Source organism: Rhinoderma darwinii, chromosome 3, assembly GCF_050947455.1.
Source record: "Rhinoderma darwinii isolate aRhiDar2 chromosome 3, aRhiDar2.hap1, whole genome shotgun sequence".
NCBI lineage: Eukaryota > Metazoa > Chordata > Amphibia > Anura > Rhinodermatidae > Rhinoderma > Rhinoderma darwinii.
In genome coordinates, this window is record NC_134689.1 from 319,765,521 (window position 1) to 319,783,418 (window position 17,898).

General features: G+C 43.0%; 1 protein-coding gene across 1 annotated transcript in view; it reads left to right on the top strand.

Moving 5' to 3' along the window:
- The first annotated feature begins 1,326 nt into the window (after window positions 1-1,326).
- Window positions 1,327-17,898, top strand: part of LRRC28 (leucine rich repeat containing 28) — a 60,694-nt gene continuing 44,122 nt past the window's right edge. The window contains exons 1-3 of the mRNA XM_075858236.1: window positions 1,327-1,417; window positions 10,974-11,195; window positions 13,308-13,348. Coding sequence (XP_075714351.1) covers window positions 11,028-11,195; window positions 13,308-13,348 — 209 coding nt within the window. The 5' untranslated portion in view covers window positions 1,327-1,417; window positions 10,974-11,027. The remainder of the gene's footprint in view (window positions 1,418-10,973; window positions 11,196-13,307; window positions 13,349-17,898) is intronic.

The following is a 17,898-nucleotide window of genomic DNA, read 5'->3' on the forward strand; positions in this document are numbered from 1 at the left end:
ACTCGCATTTTTGGCTTGTGCTCCCATACAAAGTATGGGAGCACGGCCCGTTAAAAGCAAAAGAACGGACATGTTCCATAATTTGCGGTACACTTCTACGGCACTGACACCTTCTCGCAAATATACGGGAAGTTGTTTGTGGGCAATAGAAGTGAATGGGTCCGTAAATTACGGACGATTTTTACGGTCGTGTGCATGGGGCCTTACACTGACAAGCAGCCTATTAGACTCAGCAGACCAGTAGGCTATTGTTCAGCCTTCGGTTGCCATAGCATGTGGATGACGCAGTCCTTATTGACCGCAGCGTCTAAGTGGTTAAACATCTGAAATCGCAGCTAGCTCCGATCCTGGCCATTTCACCAGTGTCTTTGAGAGCGTGTCATAGTTACGGCACTTTGCAAGAAACCCTTTCCCGACTATGACATAGTTACGTCAAATGTCGGGAAGGGGTTAAAGTAAATGACAGCAATATAAATACATATACAGCAAGTTTTCTCTACTGTCTCTGCAGGAGACAATTCAGGAGAGCCGGCATCTATGTAGTAATACCCAAACACATACTAAACACTACAACGCTGCGCCATTGTCTTAGCCAGTAAAGAATGTACCAGATTTATATGTGGTATGAGAGGCGCAGGGGCTTTATAACGTCCCCCTGGCATTCGCCAAAACTAGTTTTATCCATCAGCTTGCCAAACAGTGGAACGTGATTCATCAGTCCTCGCTTGGCATTGCACATGGTGATCTTTGGCTACAACAGTGCCACCTGGCATTGGTCTTAATAAATCTCCCCCTAGCTTCTTGAATTGACTGTCACATGGTATAGAGTAAAATCATAATCACGTGACCATGAGGGTGTAACATACATCTTGTCCCCTACGATGAAACATGAATATGTTGTTCAAGCACAGAACAGAACATATACTGCCCCATATACCCTGACTAAACACTCATATAAACTGCAGCATGTAATTGTAAATAGTGCGCGGCTGCTTAATTACTGGAACTACTACTCCTAGCATGCATTGCTACAGCCAGTGTTCCCATTCGAGTTGCCTAGTAAGCACGGAAAGCGTCAATACAGAGAACAGCTTTATTTTACTAACTATTATTATAAATTATAATAGGTTCTAAGCGCTGCCAATCAAAAATCAACCAATTATATGCATCCAAACAAAACGTCTAAAGGAGAGATGTCACCAATAGGGAACAGGTAATTAATACAACCTCTGAGAAGTCCATCCAATCGGTGTTTAGTTATCAGTATCCTGTTTGTTATCCTAAACGCCATTGATTCGTGGCGTACCCGCCCTGTCTGTGCTCCAACCAATTACGGAACTGCCCCCCAGGCCAATCAGGATGAGGGTTTCATGGCTGGTGCTAATTTATCTGTCAGGACTTCAAGAGCAATAAAAAGGTGAGTAGATGCGTCAGTCGTGTGTGATTGAGGGGACTGGCGCTGGGGTGTGGGGGACAGCCGGGGGGTTGGTACAATGCTGCCTTTATAGCGTGCCTTTACAGCGTGTTCATGCTGTAGCGGCTGTGGCAGTGGGGACTGCTTTCACCAATGCCCTTATGTTCACATAGTCCGTGTGCATTGTGCGGTTATTTGTGCAGCCGGTCCTTCTGTATAATACCGCAGTTCCAGTGTATGCATGGCTCAGCACTTCTCTCATGATCTGTCACAAATTTGCTCATAGATGTAGTGTCAGATTACCACACATGTGCTAACCAGCCTCACATCTAGTCACATGGCGCACAATTTACACGTCCAGTGAGAGAGTGGGCAGAAAGAGGAGTTAGGACCCCAGGCAGAAATAGCACATTGCAGCCTACATCCATCTACTGCAGTTCTACAGTGTGACTTGTTCACATAAATGGGCATGTTTGGGGCCCTAAAATACGCCACATGTAGTGGCCGCATGTGGTTTTACGGCAAGGTTTCCAAATACTTGTTTATGTGTTTATTGCAGGCAAAACTAACAAACAAGCATTCCAAAGCCACATGAAGGATCATGGTTATTGACGTGCCCGAAAACTGTGCTTGCACACTGTTTGGCATGGTCGTTTTTCACTTCCCGCCTTCCATGAACCATAATTTTTTTATTTTTCCATCAATAGAGCGGTGTGAGGGCTTATTGTTTGCGGGAGGAGGTGTAGTTTCTATTGACGCCGTTTAAAGTACCATATAATGTACAGGGAAATGGGCAAAAATATCTTTTCAGACAAATGGGAGAAAACAGCGATTCCTCCATTGTTTTTCTTGGCTTTCTCTGTGCGGTAAAAACGACAACTTAACTTCTGCGGCTCAATACAATTACGGTGATACCAAATTTTATATATATATTTTTTTATGTTTTACCACTTAAAAAAACAAAAAAGTGTGTGTGTATATACATATATATATAATTTGAACTTCGATACCGATACTTTGTGTAGTATTGCGATACTCGATACCAAAATGATACTTTGCCAATAATAATAAGAAAAAAAAAGTTCTTCCATTTTCTGAGGTGAGGCACGAGGTGTGATACATTTTGAACCTCCATGTGCCTCAGATTAATAGTAATTAACCCCATCGTGTTCCTTAGTCGTAATGGACGACATTGGGTTAATGTGTGAGGTACATGATGGGATTAATTACTATTAATGTGAGGCACATGGAGGTTCAAAATTCATAATACCTCGTGCCTCACATTAATAAGTGAAACAAAGCCGTTTTTATTTTATAACCGCGTAAACAACATAAGTGACGCTATAAATGTGTTACTACGGTCACGACGATACCGAATGTGTATTTTATGTATTGAGATTTTTATTTTAATGTTTATTGTAAAAATGAGTGTATATTATTTTTTTTCATTTTAATTTAATATTACTTTTATTTTTTTTTACTTTTTTACTTCAATGTACTGGCATATATATATTGCCAGTACATTAGCCTGTGTACTGATAGTACACAGGCAGTTGTTAGGACATACCTAAGTATGCTCTAACAGGAAATATGATCAGACAGCCCTGGGGTCCTTCAATGGACCCTGGGCTGTCTGCCAATATATGGTATGTCCCTCAATCGCGTCATAGGGATTCCCTATGACGCGATCCAAAGGGCATCTCCCTTCTCATTTACCCATTGAATGCTGCGGTCAGCTTTGATCGCAGCATTCAGGGGAATAGTGGCGGAGATTAGATATTTCTCTGATCTCCGCCGTTAGAGCGTGGCTGCGTCTGTGTAATACAGCTATTGCCCCGCTCCTGACAAGTGCGCGCGGTCAGCCTGAGGTGATGCGGCCAGCGCTGCACTAATGAGCGGCGGCGCAGGCACTGAAGACAGAACATGGGGGTGATTTGCAGTGTGCTTGCAATGTTCTGTCTTCATTGCCGGCGCTCATTAGTGCAGCTTCGGTCGCATCACATCGAGCTGACTGCGCGCGCACTTCTCAGGACTCAGGAGCGGGGTAATGACTATCACACAGCCGCAGCCCCACTCTAACAACATTCATGCATTACTATACTTAGCTGTGCGCCTGCACAGCTTAGTGTCGAAATACATGAAATAACGGTATCGAACCGTTTGAGGGTGCACGGTATCGAGACAGTATAGAAGTTTCGATTCATTGTGCAACCATACTACATTGCATTACAATAACAATGCTAGATTACTATAACAATACTACATTACTATAATAATACCGCTAGGTATAATCTACCGGAAATTTGCGAGTTTACTCCGCGTGCTTATTTTAACAATCCAGTTTAAGTGATGCTAAATGCAGTCTGGCTGCTCAGTTGGCAGTATTTGGCAGACACAAGATTGGGCAGCCGCCTGTCGATGGTGCCACAGTGCCCTCTGTAGATGGTGCCACACACGCCCACAAGTAGATATGCGCCACACACGCACACATGTAGATATGCGCCACACACGCACACATATAGATATGCGCCACACACGCACACATGTAGGTATGCGCCACACACGCACACATGTAGGTATGCGCCACACACGCACACATGTAGATATGCGCCACACACGCACACATGTAGATATGCGCCACACACGCACACATGTAGATATGCGCCACACACGCACACCTGTAGATATGCGCCACACACGCCCACATGTAGATATGCGCCACACACGCACACATGTAGCTATGTGCCACACACGCCCACATGTAGATATGTGCCACACACGCCCACATGTAGATATCTCCATTGGGACTCCTAGGAGTGGAATCCCCAGCCAGAGTGTTGCTGATGCTCTGGCCAGAGATTCTTTTACTGGAGGAGCCCCTGAAGTCTGTCCATATATAGACCGTGATGTCGAGATTCTCCTGGAGAAGTTGCTGGGGATTCCACTCCTAGAGGGAGCCCCAATGGTGCTAACAATAGGAAGGGTGCAGGTCTTGTAGGAGACTATCTACAGTGGGGGGGGGGGGGGTTTCACGATCTACAGGAGGCTGTGTGGCCATAGCTCACCTACTACCAACGATCCAGCAGTGTTGGAAAGGGACTGCGCTCATTCATGAAGTTGCGTCGGCGTGCTCCTCCTTCGGCCTACTCTCGCCTCTCCCGAGGGAGCTTCGGTGCTCCGCGGGCCGCAGATGGCAGCCTCAGTGGACGCATGTTTGAGACCCCTAATGTAGACTGACTCACAGTCACAATATTGTAACCTGCACCTGTTTCCCTATGATCTGATTTCGACATCTGATACTTGCGTCTCTCTAGCTTGTTGGCTGACGCTCACTAAACAGCTATGAGCAAAGCTTTTTGGGATAAACAATGATCAGGAATACTGTGCCTGTGTGTTCACAGTTGAGTCCACTTCCCTGCTGAGTGTGCGCCTTTGGTAGGTCATGGGTAAATGTAAGATATTTTTATGAGGTTATTTTCAAGCTTTTCATTTATGTAGGAGGTGATCTAACAGTTTGGAGATTTCGTATTTGTCTAATTTGAAGCAGATTCTTCACAATAGACAGACATCACTTGATATAGTAGTTTCGTCTGGTGGCAACAGTGCCGATTCTGAAATATGACGTCCAAATTTTTTGGCACTCTAAAGTGATAATTCAACTTTAGACATTTTCTGACGATAGAAGCTGAGATCACGCTGTACAGGGAAGGGGAGAAGCTGTAGGACACTGATAGGACAACGTTATACAGACACCGCCCCTAGTGTAATATCATCGTTACCGCCCCTTTGGCTAGTATAGCTTAATTAGCATAATAAGACTGGCTTATAACTCGGAAAGTGATGATATCAGTGTAATTTGTATCCCGATCTGCTTATTAGAGTGACAGCACCTATGACATGAGGCACTGAACTGGTGACAGGGCCTCTTTAAATAAAAGGGCTCACGGCACCTTGCTCATTGCCATTTCATTATTTTCTGGGGAGCAGATTAATGAAATAACCATTCTGGTGTAAATCGGAATTCACTTTGATCATTACCCTCGAATGATGTTCAGAGACTTCTGTGCAGTGTACTCTGGACTTTGGCACCTGATACATTTCTTTTTTTTTTTTGTCATTTTCTGCTGTCTGGTATTTCCGGATTAAATGAGCACTAGACCTAGAAATGAATGATAAATGTTAACAGAAAAAATAGCTTACCTACTGTGTTTGTCAGTCTGCGGGATTTTCTGCCTGCTCCGGAAAGAAATTGTGTAGAGAATCCAGGTGTTCATTTCCTTCTGATCTCTACCATTTTTCTCTGGTGGATGGCAGAGGGGGTGTCTGACCAGGAGTTAAAGGGGTTGTCAGACAATTTTTCAATACCCTATGTGGGAATTTGAAAGACTATGGACACCTTTGCAGACATTTTTTGTTGTTGTTATTGCAGTACATGTAAATTATTAACCCCTTCGCGCACCCGGAAGTGCCATTACGTCCAGGTGCAGGGGGTAATGTTTGGAGCGCGCTCCATATGCTGCGGGTGTCGGCTGTATTTTACAGCGGACACCTGGGACTAACAGCCAGGAGCAGCGATCGTGCTGTTCTTGGCTGTTTAACCCCTCAAATGCTGCGGTCAATCGTGACCGCAGCATCTGAGGCGACAGCTCATCGCCCACCCCCGCAGTGAGGGGGTGACGACTGTTGTTATGGCAGCCCAGGAGCCTAATGAAGGCTTCCTGGACTGCCGTCACTCTTGCTTTCTTAAGCCCTGCCTGTGGGCTTAACAAAACTAGTATTGCAGTGTATTGTACTAACGATCGCTGGTTCAAGTCCCCTAGGGGGGCTAATAAAGTGTGTGATAAAAAAAAATATATTAAAAGTTAAAAAAAAAAAAACATCTTCCCCCTAAAGTAATGTAAAATATTTAAAAAAAACAAAATTGGTATCGCTGCGTCCGTAAAAGTCTGTACTATTACAATATAGCGTTATTTAACGCACGCAGTGAACGCCGTAAAAGATAAATGTAAACCGCCAGAATCGCTGTTTTTTGGTCAACTTAGCTCTAAAAAAAATATGTAATAAAAAATGATCAAAAAGTTCTACGTACCAAAAAATCATACTGATAAAAACTGCAGCTCGTGCCGCAAAAAAATAAGCCCTCACACCACTCAATCGGTGAAAAAATACAAAAGTTGTGGTTCTCAGAATGTGGCGACATTTTTTTTAACAAAAAGTTTATTATCAATAAAAGTAGTAAAATCTAAAAAAAACTATAAATTTGGTATCACCGTAATCGTGTTGTGCCACAGAATAAAGATAAGTTATCGTTTTTACTGCACAGTGGAAGCCGCAAAACCAAAAACCAGAAAAATCATAGAGGAATCACATGTTTTTCCAACAACAGCCCGCAAATAATTTTTTTTCAGTTTTAGTTCATTATATGGAACTATAAATGGTACCAAAGAAACTACAACTCCTCCCGCAAAAAATAAACCCTCACACCATTCTATTAACGGAAAAATAAAAAAGTTATGGCTCTTGGAATGCGGGGAGTGAAAAGTGAGAAAATGGCTCTGTCCCGAAGGTGTTAAAGGGAATGTGTCGCTAGAATTTTTTTTTTTTTTTTAGTTAAACAATTATTATTTAAGTGATTACACATTGTTTTCATTTTTTCACAAGTCAGGAAATATTATAAATTAGATTCTAATTTATAACATTTCCATGTGCTGGTCACTAGAGGGAGCAGTTCCCAAAATTGCAGCATGGTCAATGTGGTAAAGCAACCTCATTGATTTATGCTGCAAATTTGGGGTAGACACACTTTCTAGTGTCCTCACACAATCCCCCCTCCCTTATTCTGGCTAGTGCCAGGAGAAGGAGGGGGTTGAATCTTCAAACCTCCTACACTGTGTGCCGCCATATTCTGAGCGAATGCACAGTGTAGGAGGATTAGATAAAGTGCTAATCAGACAGTATAACACGAACATAATACATACATCACATACATGAGCATAAATTACCTGCTCATGCCGCCTCCACTCCTATTCCTTGCGTCTTCGCTTCCTTGAACATAATGGCGTCTTCGCTTCCTTGAACATATGGCCAGAAGCCACGACCGGAAGTAGTCATCTGACTGTCTGGCAGCAGCTTCCGGTCCACATGAAAATGGCGCCGGATTTCGCTCTAACAAGCTTAGTTTTGGTCTGTGTGGGAGCGGCGCATGCGCCATTCCCACACAGACGGCGTACGCTGCAGTGAATGGAACGGCTCCCGTTCGCATTCTCTATGGGGATGTATGTGCCGTATTCCATCTCTGTATGTGTCGTTAATCGACACATACAGAGATGAAAAAAAAAATGGCAGCCCCCATAGAGAAGTAAAAATTAAAAAAAAGTAGAACACACAAACACAAATAAATATATATTTATTTTTTTATCATACTAAAAGCAATATGATAAAAAAAAAATAATAATTCATGACACCTTACCTTTAAAACAGGTCTTATAATACAAGCTGCTGGATGCCGTTGAATGCTTAGTCCGACAGACCAGCTTACTGTTAGGTCAGTCTCTGCTCTCCTGAATGCTTTTCTAAACTGACATCTTATTTTATTTATGTTTATTTTCTTTGGTTGTAAAGATGTCAGTTTAGGATGGCGTTCAGGATAGAGACGAGCTGACAATAAGCTGGTCTATTGGACTGAACACTGAACAGCATCCAGCAGCTTGTATTGTTTGACATACAAGCTGCAGAAGACAAGACATTTTTAATAAAAAACAATTGTAAATCTGTTTTATTTAATAAAATAATACATTTTAATAAAATGCCTGCAAAGGAGAAACTGCACTTTGATTAAACTTTGAAAATGTTATAGAGACATATCAGAAGTGTGCTGAGACCCCCGCTGTCGCTGAAACGGTGCAGTAGTGCTTAGCTGAGCAACCTGCATCTTCGACTCTCATCTGCACTCCCTGTTAGGGCAAAGCCACACGTGGCGGAATTGCTCTTGAATTCCGCTGCAGACACTCCGCAGCGTTAATCCGCAGCGGAGCCGTTTCTCCATTGACTTCCACTTCTATTTAGTAGGGTTCGTTTAGACGAGGCTGAAAATTCCGCTGCGGAGCATAGGCTGCGGTGCGGAATTTGGTGTCCGCAGCATGCAATGGATGTTGCGGAGTTGTGGCGGACTGGTTGCGGACTCATGGCGGAATTTCTCCATTGACTTCAATGGAGATTCTAAATTCCGCAATGAAGTCCGCAGCTGTCATACACATGTTATGTGTGCTGCGGATGCGTCTTGCTTTTTTGACATGACATTTCTTCATTCTGGCTGGACCTATGTATTTCTAGGTCTACAGCCAGACTGAGGAAGTCAATGGGGCTCCCGTAATTACGGGAGCGTTGCTAGGAGACGTCAGTAAATAGTCACTGTCCAGGGTGCTGAAAGAGTTAAGCGATCGGCAGTAACTATTTCTGCCCCCTGGACAGTGACTACCGATCCCAATATACAGCAACCTGTCAAAAAAATATAAGTTCATACTTACCGAGAACTCCCTGCTTCTGTCTCCAGTCCGGCTTCCCAGGATGACGTTTCAGTCTAAGTGACGGCTGCAGCCAATCACAGGCTGCAGCGGTCACATGGACTGCCGCGTCATCCAGGGAGGTCGGGCTGGATGCCGAAAGAGGGACGCGTCACCATGACAACGGCCGGTAAGTATGAAATTCGTTTACTTTCACTAGGGAAAGTGCTGGCCCTTCTCTCTATCCTGCACTGATAGAGAGAAGGGAAGCACTTTTACCGCAGTCCGCAGCAGCTAGTCCGCATCAATTTACTGCACATTTTGGGCAGATCCGCCGCAGAATCTGCAACGCAGATTCTGTGCGGCATTGATGCGGACAGTTGCGGAGGAAATCCGCCACGTGTGGGCATGCCCTTAGGCCGGATTCACACGAGCGTGTGCGTTTTGCGCGCGCAAAAGGCACTTAACAGCTCCGTGTGTCATCACCATATGATGCGCGGCTGCGTGATTTTCGCGCAGCCGCCATCATTATGACACTCTGTATGTTTGTAAACAGAAAAGCACATGGTGCTTTTCTGTTTTCATTCATAGTTTTGACAGCTGTTGCGCGAATCACGTGCGTCCCATGGAAGTGCTTCCGTGTGGTGCGTGTGATTTTTCACGCACCCATTGACTTCAATGGGTGCGTGATGCGCAAACAACGCACAAATATAGGACATGTCGTGAGTTTTACGCAGCGGACACCCGCTGTGTAAAAATCACGGACTGTCTGCATGGCCCCATAGACTAATATAGGTCCGTGCGAGGCGCGTGAAAATCACGCGCGTTGCACGGACGTATATCACGTTCGTCTGGATAAGCCCCTAGGCTGAAGTCTGTTCACATAGAACGTCTATGAGAGTCGTCTTAAGGTTAACGAGGAGCGAAGATGCAGGTCGCTCAGCTAAGCACTACTGCACCCTCGTTTCAGCGACAGCGGGGGGGTCTCAGCACCCAGACACCCACCAATCCAAACGTCTAAAATGTCTTTATGACATATCAAAAGTTTGGTGAATGTGCTGTTAGGGGGGGGGCGGTCATCGATAAGTGAGTACGGAGAGTGGTTATAAAGAGTGTCTCTCGCTCTTGGGGGACCTGGCATATCCGTATTTTACATGAAACTGTGTAATTCGTCATTTTCCTTGCAGTAACTGCAGGAAAATTTAAATACTTGCTCCCATTTCCACCACAGATTACAACTATTTGCTGGGGGTCCCAGTCTGAGATCAACTTATTGTCAGAAAGATTTGTCTAAGATTGCCCGAAAACTTTGAAGCAGAACACCGTTTGTCCCTGTCCTATATTGAGTCCTCTTTTTTTATCCTCCCATAACTATGGCTAGGGCTACATGGAAACATTTGATTTAGGCCTTGTTCACACGGCGCTCAAAAAAACCACGTATAAATGCGTCAAAAACGCTAGCGTTTTTTGCATTGCTCTTTTTAAAGTACAGGCGTTTTGACGCGTTTTTGGCCGTGTAATTAGGACTCCCATTGACTATGAGAATCATGCGCATTTTTGGCACACATTTTACAGGCCAAGAATTGACCTGATGGTTCCTTTTTTACATGACGCGTTTTTAAACACACGTGCGTAAAAAAATTTATGCACTGCAATGCGTTTTTCCATTGATGTCAATGGGAAGTTTAAAGCATGCCTTTTTGATGCGTTTTTCGGCGCGTAAAGCGTGTCAAATTAACGCTGTGTGAACAAGGCCTTACTGTGACACAAATTCACTGTTTCCCTATAGAAAACAAGGTCGCAGATGACCATAAAACCATTCCAAAAAGTCAAACTTGGTCTGATTTTTTTTCCAATAGTCGGAAATATTGCAGCTGCGGTAAAGCCGAAATGCAACATTTTACAGTTGCTTTAATGTCAACCCTGTTGCATTCTCTGGTAGTATCAATGGAGGACGAATGCAACCTAGCATGTATTTATTTATATATATGTGCGTGCGTGTGTGTGTGTATGTATAAAATAATAATTTTTTTATCATTGTATGTCCTGCTGTATAGATGATTTGAGATGTTGAAGTGCACTTTGTCCAGTTGGATGGACCCCAGCCAAACATGGCTTCTGAACTCTGCCAGACCATCTCTGTGGCCAAGCTGGAAAGACACAAGAATCTTTTCTTAAATTACCGCAACCTTAACCACTTTCCTCTAGAACTACTAAAGGATGAAGGACTTCAGTATCTTGAGAGACTTTACATGAAGCGCAACTCTCTGACCACACTGGTGAGTACAAATGTTTATCTTTGTATCTGGTTCCCTAAGACCGCGGCAAAAAACGTCCGAAATTGCCTTTCATTGATTTCAATGGGAGGGGAAGGCGTTTTCAAAAGAAGCGACATGCACTATATTGAGGCTTTTTTCGCATCAAATACCCCATTGAAATTTGAGGTTTTTTTTACACTTTTTTTGCTGCGATTTATGACGCCTTTTTTTGGCAAAAAAAGCTCACGTTTTTTTATTTTCCTGTTGAAAGAGGTAAAAAAAACGCAGCAAAAAACACGTGTGGTGCAAAACCACTTAAAAAAAAAAACGCAGCTGATTTTTCCAGGCAGAATTTCCTGCCTGCAAAAAAAAAAGCTCAGTGTGAACAGGGCCTAATTCTTCTTCTAAGTTGACCACCATTCTGTAGGGTCTGTCAGAGCAGCAGTTTTTGAGATTCCACCCTTGTACCAGCAGGCTGTCAGATGAGTTGGCTTTTAAAGAAAGAAAGTAATACTACTTAAAGGGGTTATGCGGGTTATTAAAATTGATGGCCTTTCCTTAGGATAGGCCATCAATATTAGATCGGTTGGGGTGCAACCGTGAATGGACAGTGGTGCAATACCTTGCACGGCCGCTACAAATGTAACGGCGCGTGCAAGTACAAACGGAGAAGAGAACCATGTAAACAAAAAAAGGCTGCGACTGTCGTACAAGCGCCGCGGCCACTTCAAACAGCTGGTCAGCGGGGGTGCCAACAGTCAGACCCCTACTGATCTAATATTGATGGACTATCCTAAGGATAGGCAAATAATTTTAACAACCTGGATGACCCCCTTTAAAGACACATAATAACCATAAATCAAAACTGGGTCTAGGATAACATCTCACGATATGCACTAAGATTTTAATAAGGCTGCAAGACTCTAGCAAAGAGCGACAAGTTCTGGTCTTCAGTATTTATAAGGCAAGAAGATGGTACTTGCTGAATGGTCAAAAAGGGCTTTAGATTAGATGGGAACGGGCGCTTCTTGTCAACTGTTTTCCCCAATTTCTACCTAGACACCTAAGGCGACCTAAAAATAAATAAATCCCAGCACAAGAAAAAGTGTACATTGTTACCCCTATAACGAAATCCACAAGTGAGATACACAGATATACTTATAAGTTCACAAAATTTATAAGGGGAATGCTCTCCCGCCTCCCTCCCACCTTCTTCTCTTCTGAGTGACGACCATAGATTTATATGCATGTACCACTATGATCATGAATACAGTGAACTCATAATAAATAAAGTCTGAACCGCTTACCGTTTCGATAAGTGTCCTCGAGAGGTTATATTACAAAGCCATCCGGACACAAATAAGGAAGATGTATTCTTTATAGTTGGCTGTTTTGCAAATGGCACAATATCTTTGTGCCATTGGGCATAATAGCTGAATGGACCTGGAAATATGATGCACTTTTTTGTTCACTGTATATTAGACACTCACAATTATAGTTTGGTGGCATTTCATTTATTCATTTCTATACCACAGTGGCTTCTCCTACAAGGAAGCGCTCTCTCATGTTGCCTTTCTATATTTTTTGTTAGTATAGTTCGTTCTCCCGACCCTGGCTATAGTTTCCATTCACATCAACAGGTTCGAAACAGTCAAAGAGTAAGTTTAAATTGGGCATTTCCACAGCTTTCTTCTTAGGGTATGTGCACACAGGCTATTTTCAGCCGTTCTTCGGGCTGTAAACGTCCCGAAAAACGACTTAAAAATCGGAAGCAGAACGCCTAAAACATCTGCCCATTGATTTCAATGGGAGAAACAGCGTTCTGTTCCGACAGGGCGTTTTTATTCGCCTTCTTTTCCAAAAATGGCACGTAAAAAGACGACCCGCGAAAAAGAAGTGCATGTCACTTCTTAGGACGTTTTTGGAGCCGTTTTTCATTGACTCTATAGAAAAACAGCTCCAAAAACGTCCGTAAATAATAGCCGCGAAAATCGCGGGTTGCCAAAAAAACGGCTGAAAATCAGGAGCTGTTTTCCCTTGAAAATAGCTCCGTATTTTCAGACGTTTTTGATGTTGTGTGTGCAAATACCCTTAGTATCTGCAGATGTATAATGTGTTTTTTATATTTTGCAGCCAGAAAATCTTGCGCAGAAGCTACCAAATCTTGTTGAATTGTAAGTAACGGTCTCCTTTTATATTCGGTGTTGTATTCCATTGTTTCCACTAGAGGGTGCTAAAGTCTTCCTTATATGAAGCTCATTGATTTAGTTATTAAAAACCTAGGGCTGTGTTCACAAGCAGTATTTTTCATCTCGGTTAAAATGCCGGAAGCTAGCAGTGGCTCACTGTCGTGCCGTTTTAGTCATTGTCCTCTATGAAGGACAAAAAGTCATATTACTATTACAATGGTCACTTTTATCCTTTTCATCTAAATTGGCTTTTAGAATGCATGATCATATACACCAGTCTAATATAAAACATGAATTTACCATGATTTTTATGAAATCTTTATTTGCACATCAGTGCGACGTGAGAAAAAGAAAAACTTTTAGAGTTTGCGTATATTTATTTATGTAATTTTCTATATCTGTACACCCAGAAAGGCTGAGAAAACATCTGTGCCAGAAAGGTTTTCCATAAAACAACATCATATCAAACTTGCAATGCAGCTTTCATGGAGCTATTAAATAGATAATTAAACCGTAACTATTAATTATCCATGGAAACGTGCGCTCTCCTCCAGCTCTGGAATGGGGGAGGGGGCTGGCACCTTTTTTAACTAATAGCACTGACACATAATTATTGGAAGTAGAGATTGTATTTAAAAATATAAACTGCTGTTGTGTAAAAGTAGTACAGTGTCCTCATCATTGGAGGATATCTAAGAAGTCACCGCAGGTTGTCATAGTCAAAACTCCCATCTAGACAGTCCTAGATTGCCAGATTCTTATTTATTAGGGCAAATTAGTGTCCGCCTCCGGCCAGCACCATGATATCTCTATATGGCCATGGGGGGGATCTGGTATTGACGCTTACTGTAGAGCAAAACACCAGCGTTTCCGACCCCGCTTTACACAGTGGAAGATGGCTTCTGGATTGCCTCTTTCATTGTTCTGTTGCCGTAAAATTTACTAACTTGCCTTGGAGATAAGTTGAAGGGGTTGTCTGAGATTAGCAAAAAGACTGATTTATTTTGCACAGAAACAGCAACACTCCTGTCTATGGGCTATGTCTGGTGTTGCAGCTCAAACACATTCAAGCAAGCGGAGCTAAGCTGCAATATAACCTGTGTCTGGAGAAAAAAACAAAACAGACACCCCACAGAGATGGTAGTGAACTGTAAGGAGACCACAGATGATATACAGTGAATGGACACTTTATTGTAGACTCCCATCTAGTAGCGCTTTGGATTTTCTTTGGTCTTCAAAACCGCAGCAGTTAGTTGTGGCATAGTTTCCACAGGACCATTGGCCCATACAGACAGGATGGCTTCTTGCAGGTACCACTAAAGTCTCCTTCCGTTGTAGGGTAGACAGCTGCCATAAATGGATGAATTTGGTCGGCCATAATGCTTAGGTAAGCCCTATTGTTCAAACGTACATCCACGGGTAGGACCCATGGGGTGCCAAGGAAACATTCCCCACACCATTACTTCACCTCCACCAGCCTGAACTGTTGACATATGACAAGAAGGGTTTATCGATTCATGCTGCCCCTCCCATCAGCATAGTGCAACAGAAATTTGCATTCATCCGTCCATGTGATGTTTTTCCATTGCTCAGTGATCCAATGTTTACACTCTTTTGACCACTGGAGACTCGCCTTTCTGTTTTCCTTATGGAGCAATGGCTCTCAAACTGTTTGTCTTCTGTTATAGCCCATCTGTGCTAAGGAAGGACGAGTTGTGCCTTCGGACGCATTAGCTGGAGCACCAGCGTTATATTCGGCTATGATTTGCTTGACAGTTCACCACCTGTTCATCAGGACAATTCTTGACACCCTCTTCTGACCTCTTTTGTTGACGAGTTGTTGACGCCCATAAGATCCCCTTTTGCTGGATGTTTTTGCCTGATCACAACATTTTTAGTATACTCTCTACAGCATTGTACGAGAAAACCCCACAAGTTTAGCAGTTTTTTAAATACTGGCCCCAGGTAGTCTAGCAGCGATGACCATGCCTCGTTCAAAGTCGCACAAATCACTTGATTTTCCCATTTTTAAGTGGATTCCGTCTAATACTGATTCAGGGAAAACATGCTCACTTGATTTTATGCTGCACTTTGAGGTCACGTATCTAATTTCCATACAGGGAAGCACCAATTGTGAAAGGGCAGGTGATAAAGTTGCCATTCTGTCTTTTTTTGTGAAGTTAGATTTAGAATGAATTCCCACCTATTGCTCTTTATTTTTGGAATGGAGTTTCTGAGTGTAAATTTTCCAGCATTTCTCTTTACATATTTTTCCCTTTTTCGATACTGAAATCAAGATTCTTATCACTTATGAGGATAATGATAGGAGCCTTTCCTGTTTCAAGTGCAGTTCAGAAATGAACGCTAATGTCTAGATACAGCCACATTTTTCTCTTCGCACCAGTTATTCTAATGCTATGTTCACACTTAGCGGTAAAGCTGCGGATTTTCTGTCCGGATTTGCGAGCGGAAAATAGGCAGCAGAATATGGTAGCAGCAAAGTGTATGAGATTTTAACGAATCTCCTCCACATTCTGCAAAAAGTGTTGGCTGTTTTCCACATTGGTAAATTTGTCTAAAAATCCACACCAAAATAAGTACAATTTGGTGCAGATTCTGGGTAGATTTACTGTGGAATTTTCCACGGCAAATTGGACCCGTGTGGACGTACTCCAGGCTAACTAAGGGTCTGCATTAACAGACTGGTCAGATGCATGTCATGGTTAAAGTTTCCAGGCAGGAGCAGCTGTCCAGAGACTACTCATTTTCAAATTTAAAGGCAACCTATCCTTGAAAATGCGGTCCGATCTGCGGGCAGCATGTCATAGAGCAGGAGGAGCTGAGCAGGTTAATATATAGTTTTGTGGGAAAAGATTCAGTATGAATTGTATTTAATTAATTCAAATGCTTCTCATTCTGGGTTGTGTCAATCAATGATTGACAGCCTTCCCTGTATGAGTGCATGCAGAAATACCCGTCAATCACTAATTAAGACCGCCCACAAAACTCCTAAATCCAGATAAGAAGGGAATTAATCCTTTCCTACAAAACTATATATGAATCTGCTCCTCCTGTTGCATTACATTTTTGCCTGCAGAGTAGACTTCATATTTAACCCCTTCCCCCTGCTTGCATTCTGGGACCTAATGGCCAAGACATTTTCTACATTTTTCCATTGTCACCATCGAAGAGCTATAACTTTTTTATTTTTGCATTGACATAGCTGTATAAGGTCTTGTTTTTTGCGGGACGACTTGTAGTTTTTATTAGTACCATTTGAGAGTAGATGCGACTTTTTGATCACTTTTTATAAAAAAAATTTAAAGTCAGGATTAACAGAAAACAGCAATTCTTCCATAGTATTATTTTATTTTTTACGGCGTTCACAGTGCGGGTTAAATAATGTAATCGATTTATAGTCGGGTCGTTATGGACGTGGCGATACCAAATATGTGCAACTTTTTTGCTTTGTGGGGTTTTTTTTAATAGTAAAGCAGTTTGTAAAGGGAAAAAGTGGGTTTTTCTTTTTTTTTTTGTTAAATTTTTTTAAATTAACTTTATTCAACTTTTTTTTTACTTTTTTACTTGTCCTACTAGGGGACTTCACTATCCGATCCTCCGATCGCTATTATAATACACTGCAATACTTTTGTATTGCAGTGTATTACTGCCTGTCCGTTTAAAACGGACAGGCATCTGCTAGGTCATGCCTCCGGCATGACCTAGCAGGCATTCACGACAGGCAGACCTGGGGGCCTTTATTAGGCCCCCCGCTGCCATCGGAGACACAGACACTCGGCGATCTTATCGCCGGGTGTCGGTGGGATGAGAGGGAGCTCCCTCCCTCTCCAAAACCACTCAGATGCGGTGCACGCTATTCAGCACCGCATCTGAGGGGTTAAACTGGTGAGATCGATACTTATATCGATCTCACCCGGCAGAGCAGGGACGCCCCCAGCCCTCAGCTACCTCTGGCAGCTGAGAGCAGGGAGATTTGACAGCTCCCTGCTCTGTTTACTTTATTCTAATGCAGCGCCGTGGAATGGCGGCGCTGTAGAATAAAGCCCATTAATGACCGCCGTGAAAAGGCTAATCGGCGGTCATTAAGGGGTTAAAGAGAACCTTTCACCTACTCATACATGTGCAGCTGAGTGCAGCATGTGATAGGCAGGGCTTCACAAACACTTTCTCACTTGCAATATTTTTTCTAACTTCTACCGTTATTTACATATTGGTGCCGTTATATTTGGTGCCCAATATGTAAATAAGTCCCTGAACTGTCAACGGGGCGTTTCTATCTAACTAAATGGCAAGGGGGCGTGATCTCTTCGCTCTGACACTGTCCAATCAGCTACGGACAGTGTCATGGCGGCTTGCGCTGTGTTCCCTCCCGCGAGAACACACACGGACTGGTGGTTCTGCAGAGAGCGCTCTCTCAGGCCCCATGTATTATCATCTATCCGTTTTAGCGATTGGTGGGGGTGTAAGTGCTCAGACCCCCACCGATCAAATGCCCCGATGTACGCACATAATAC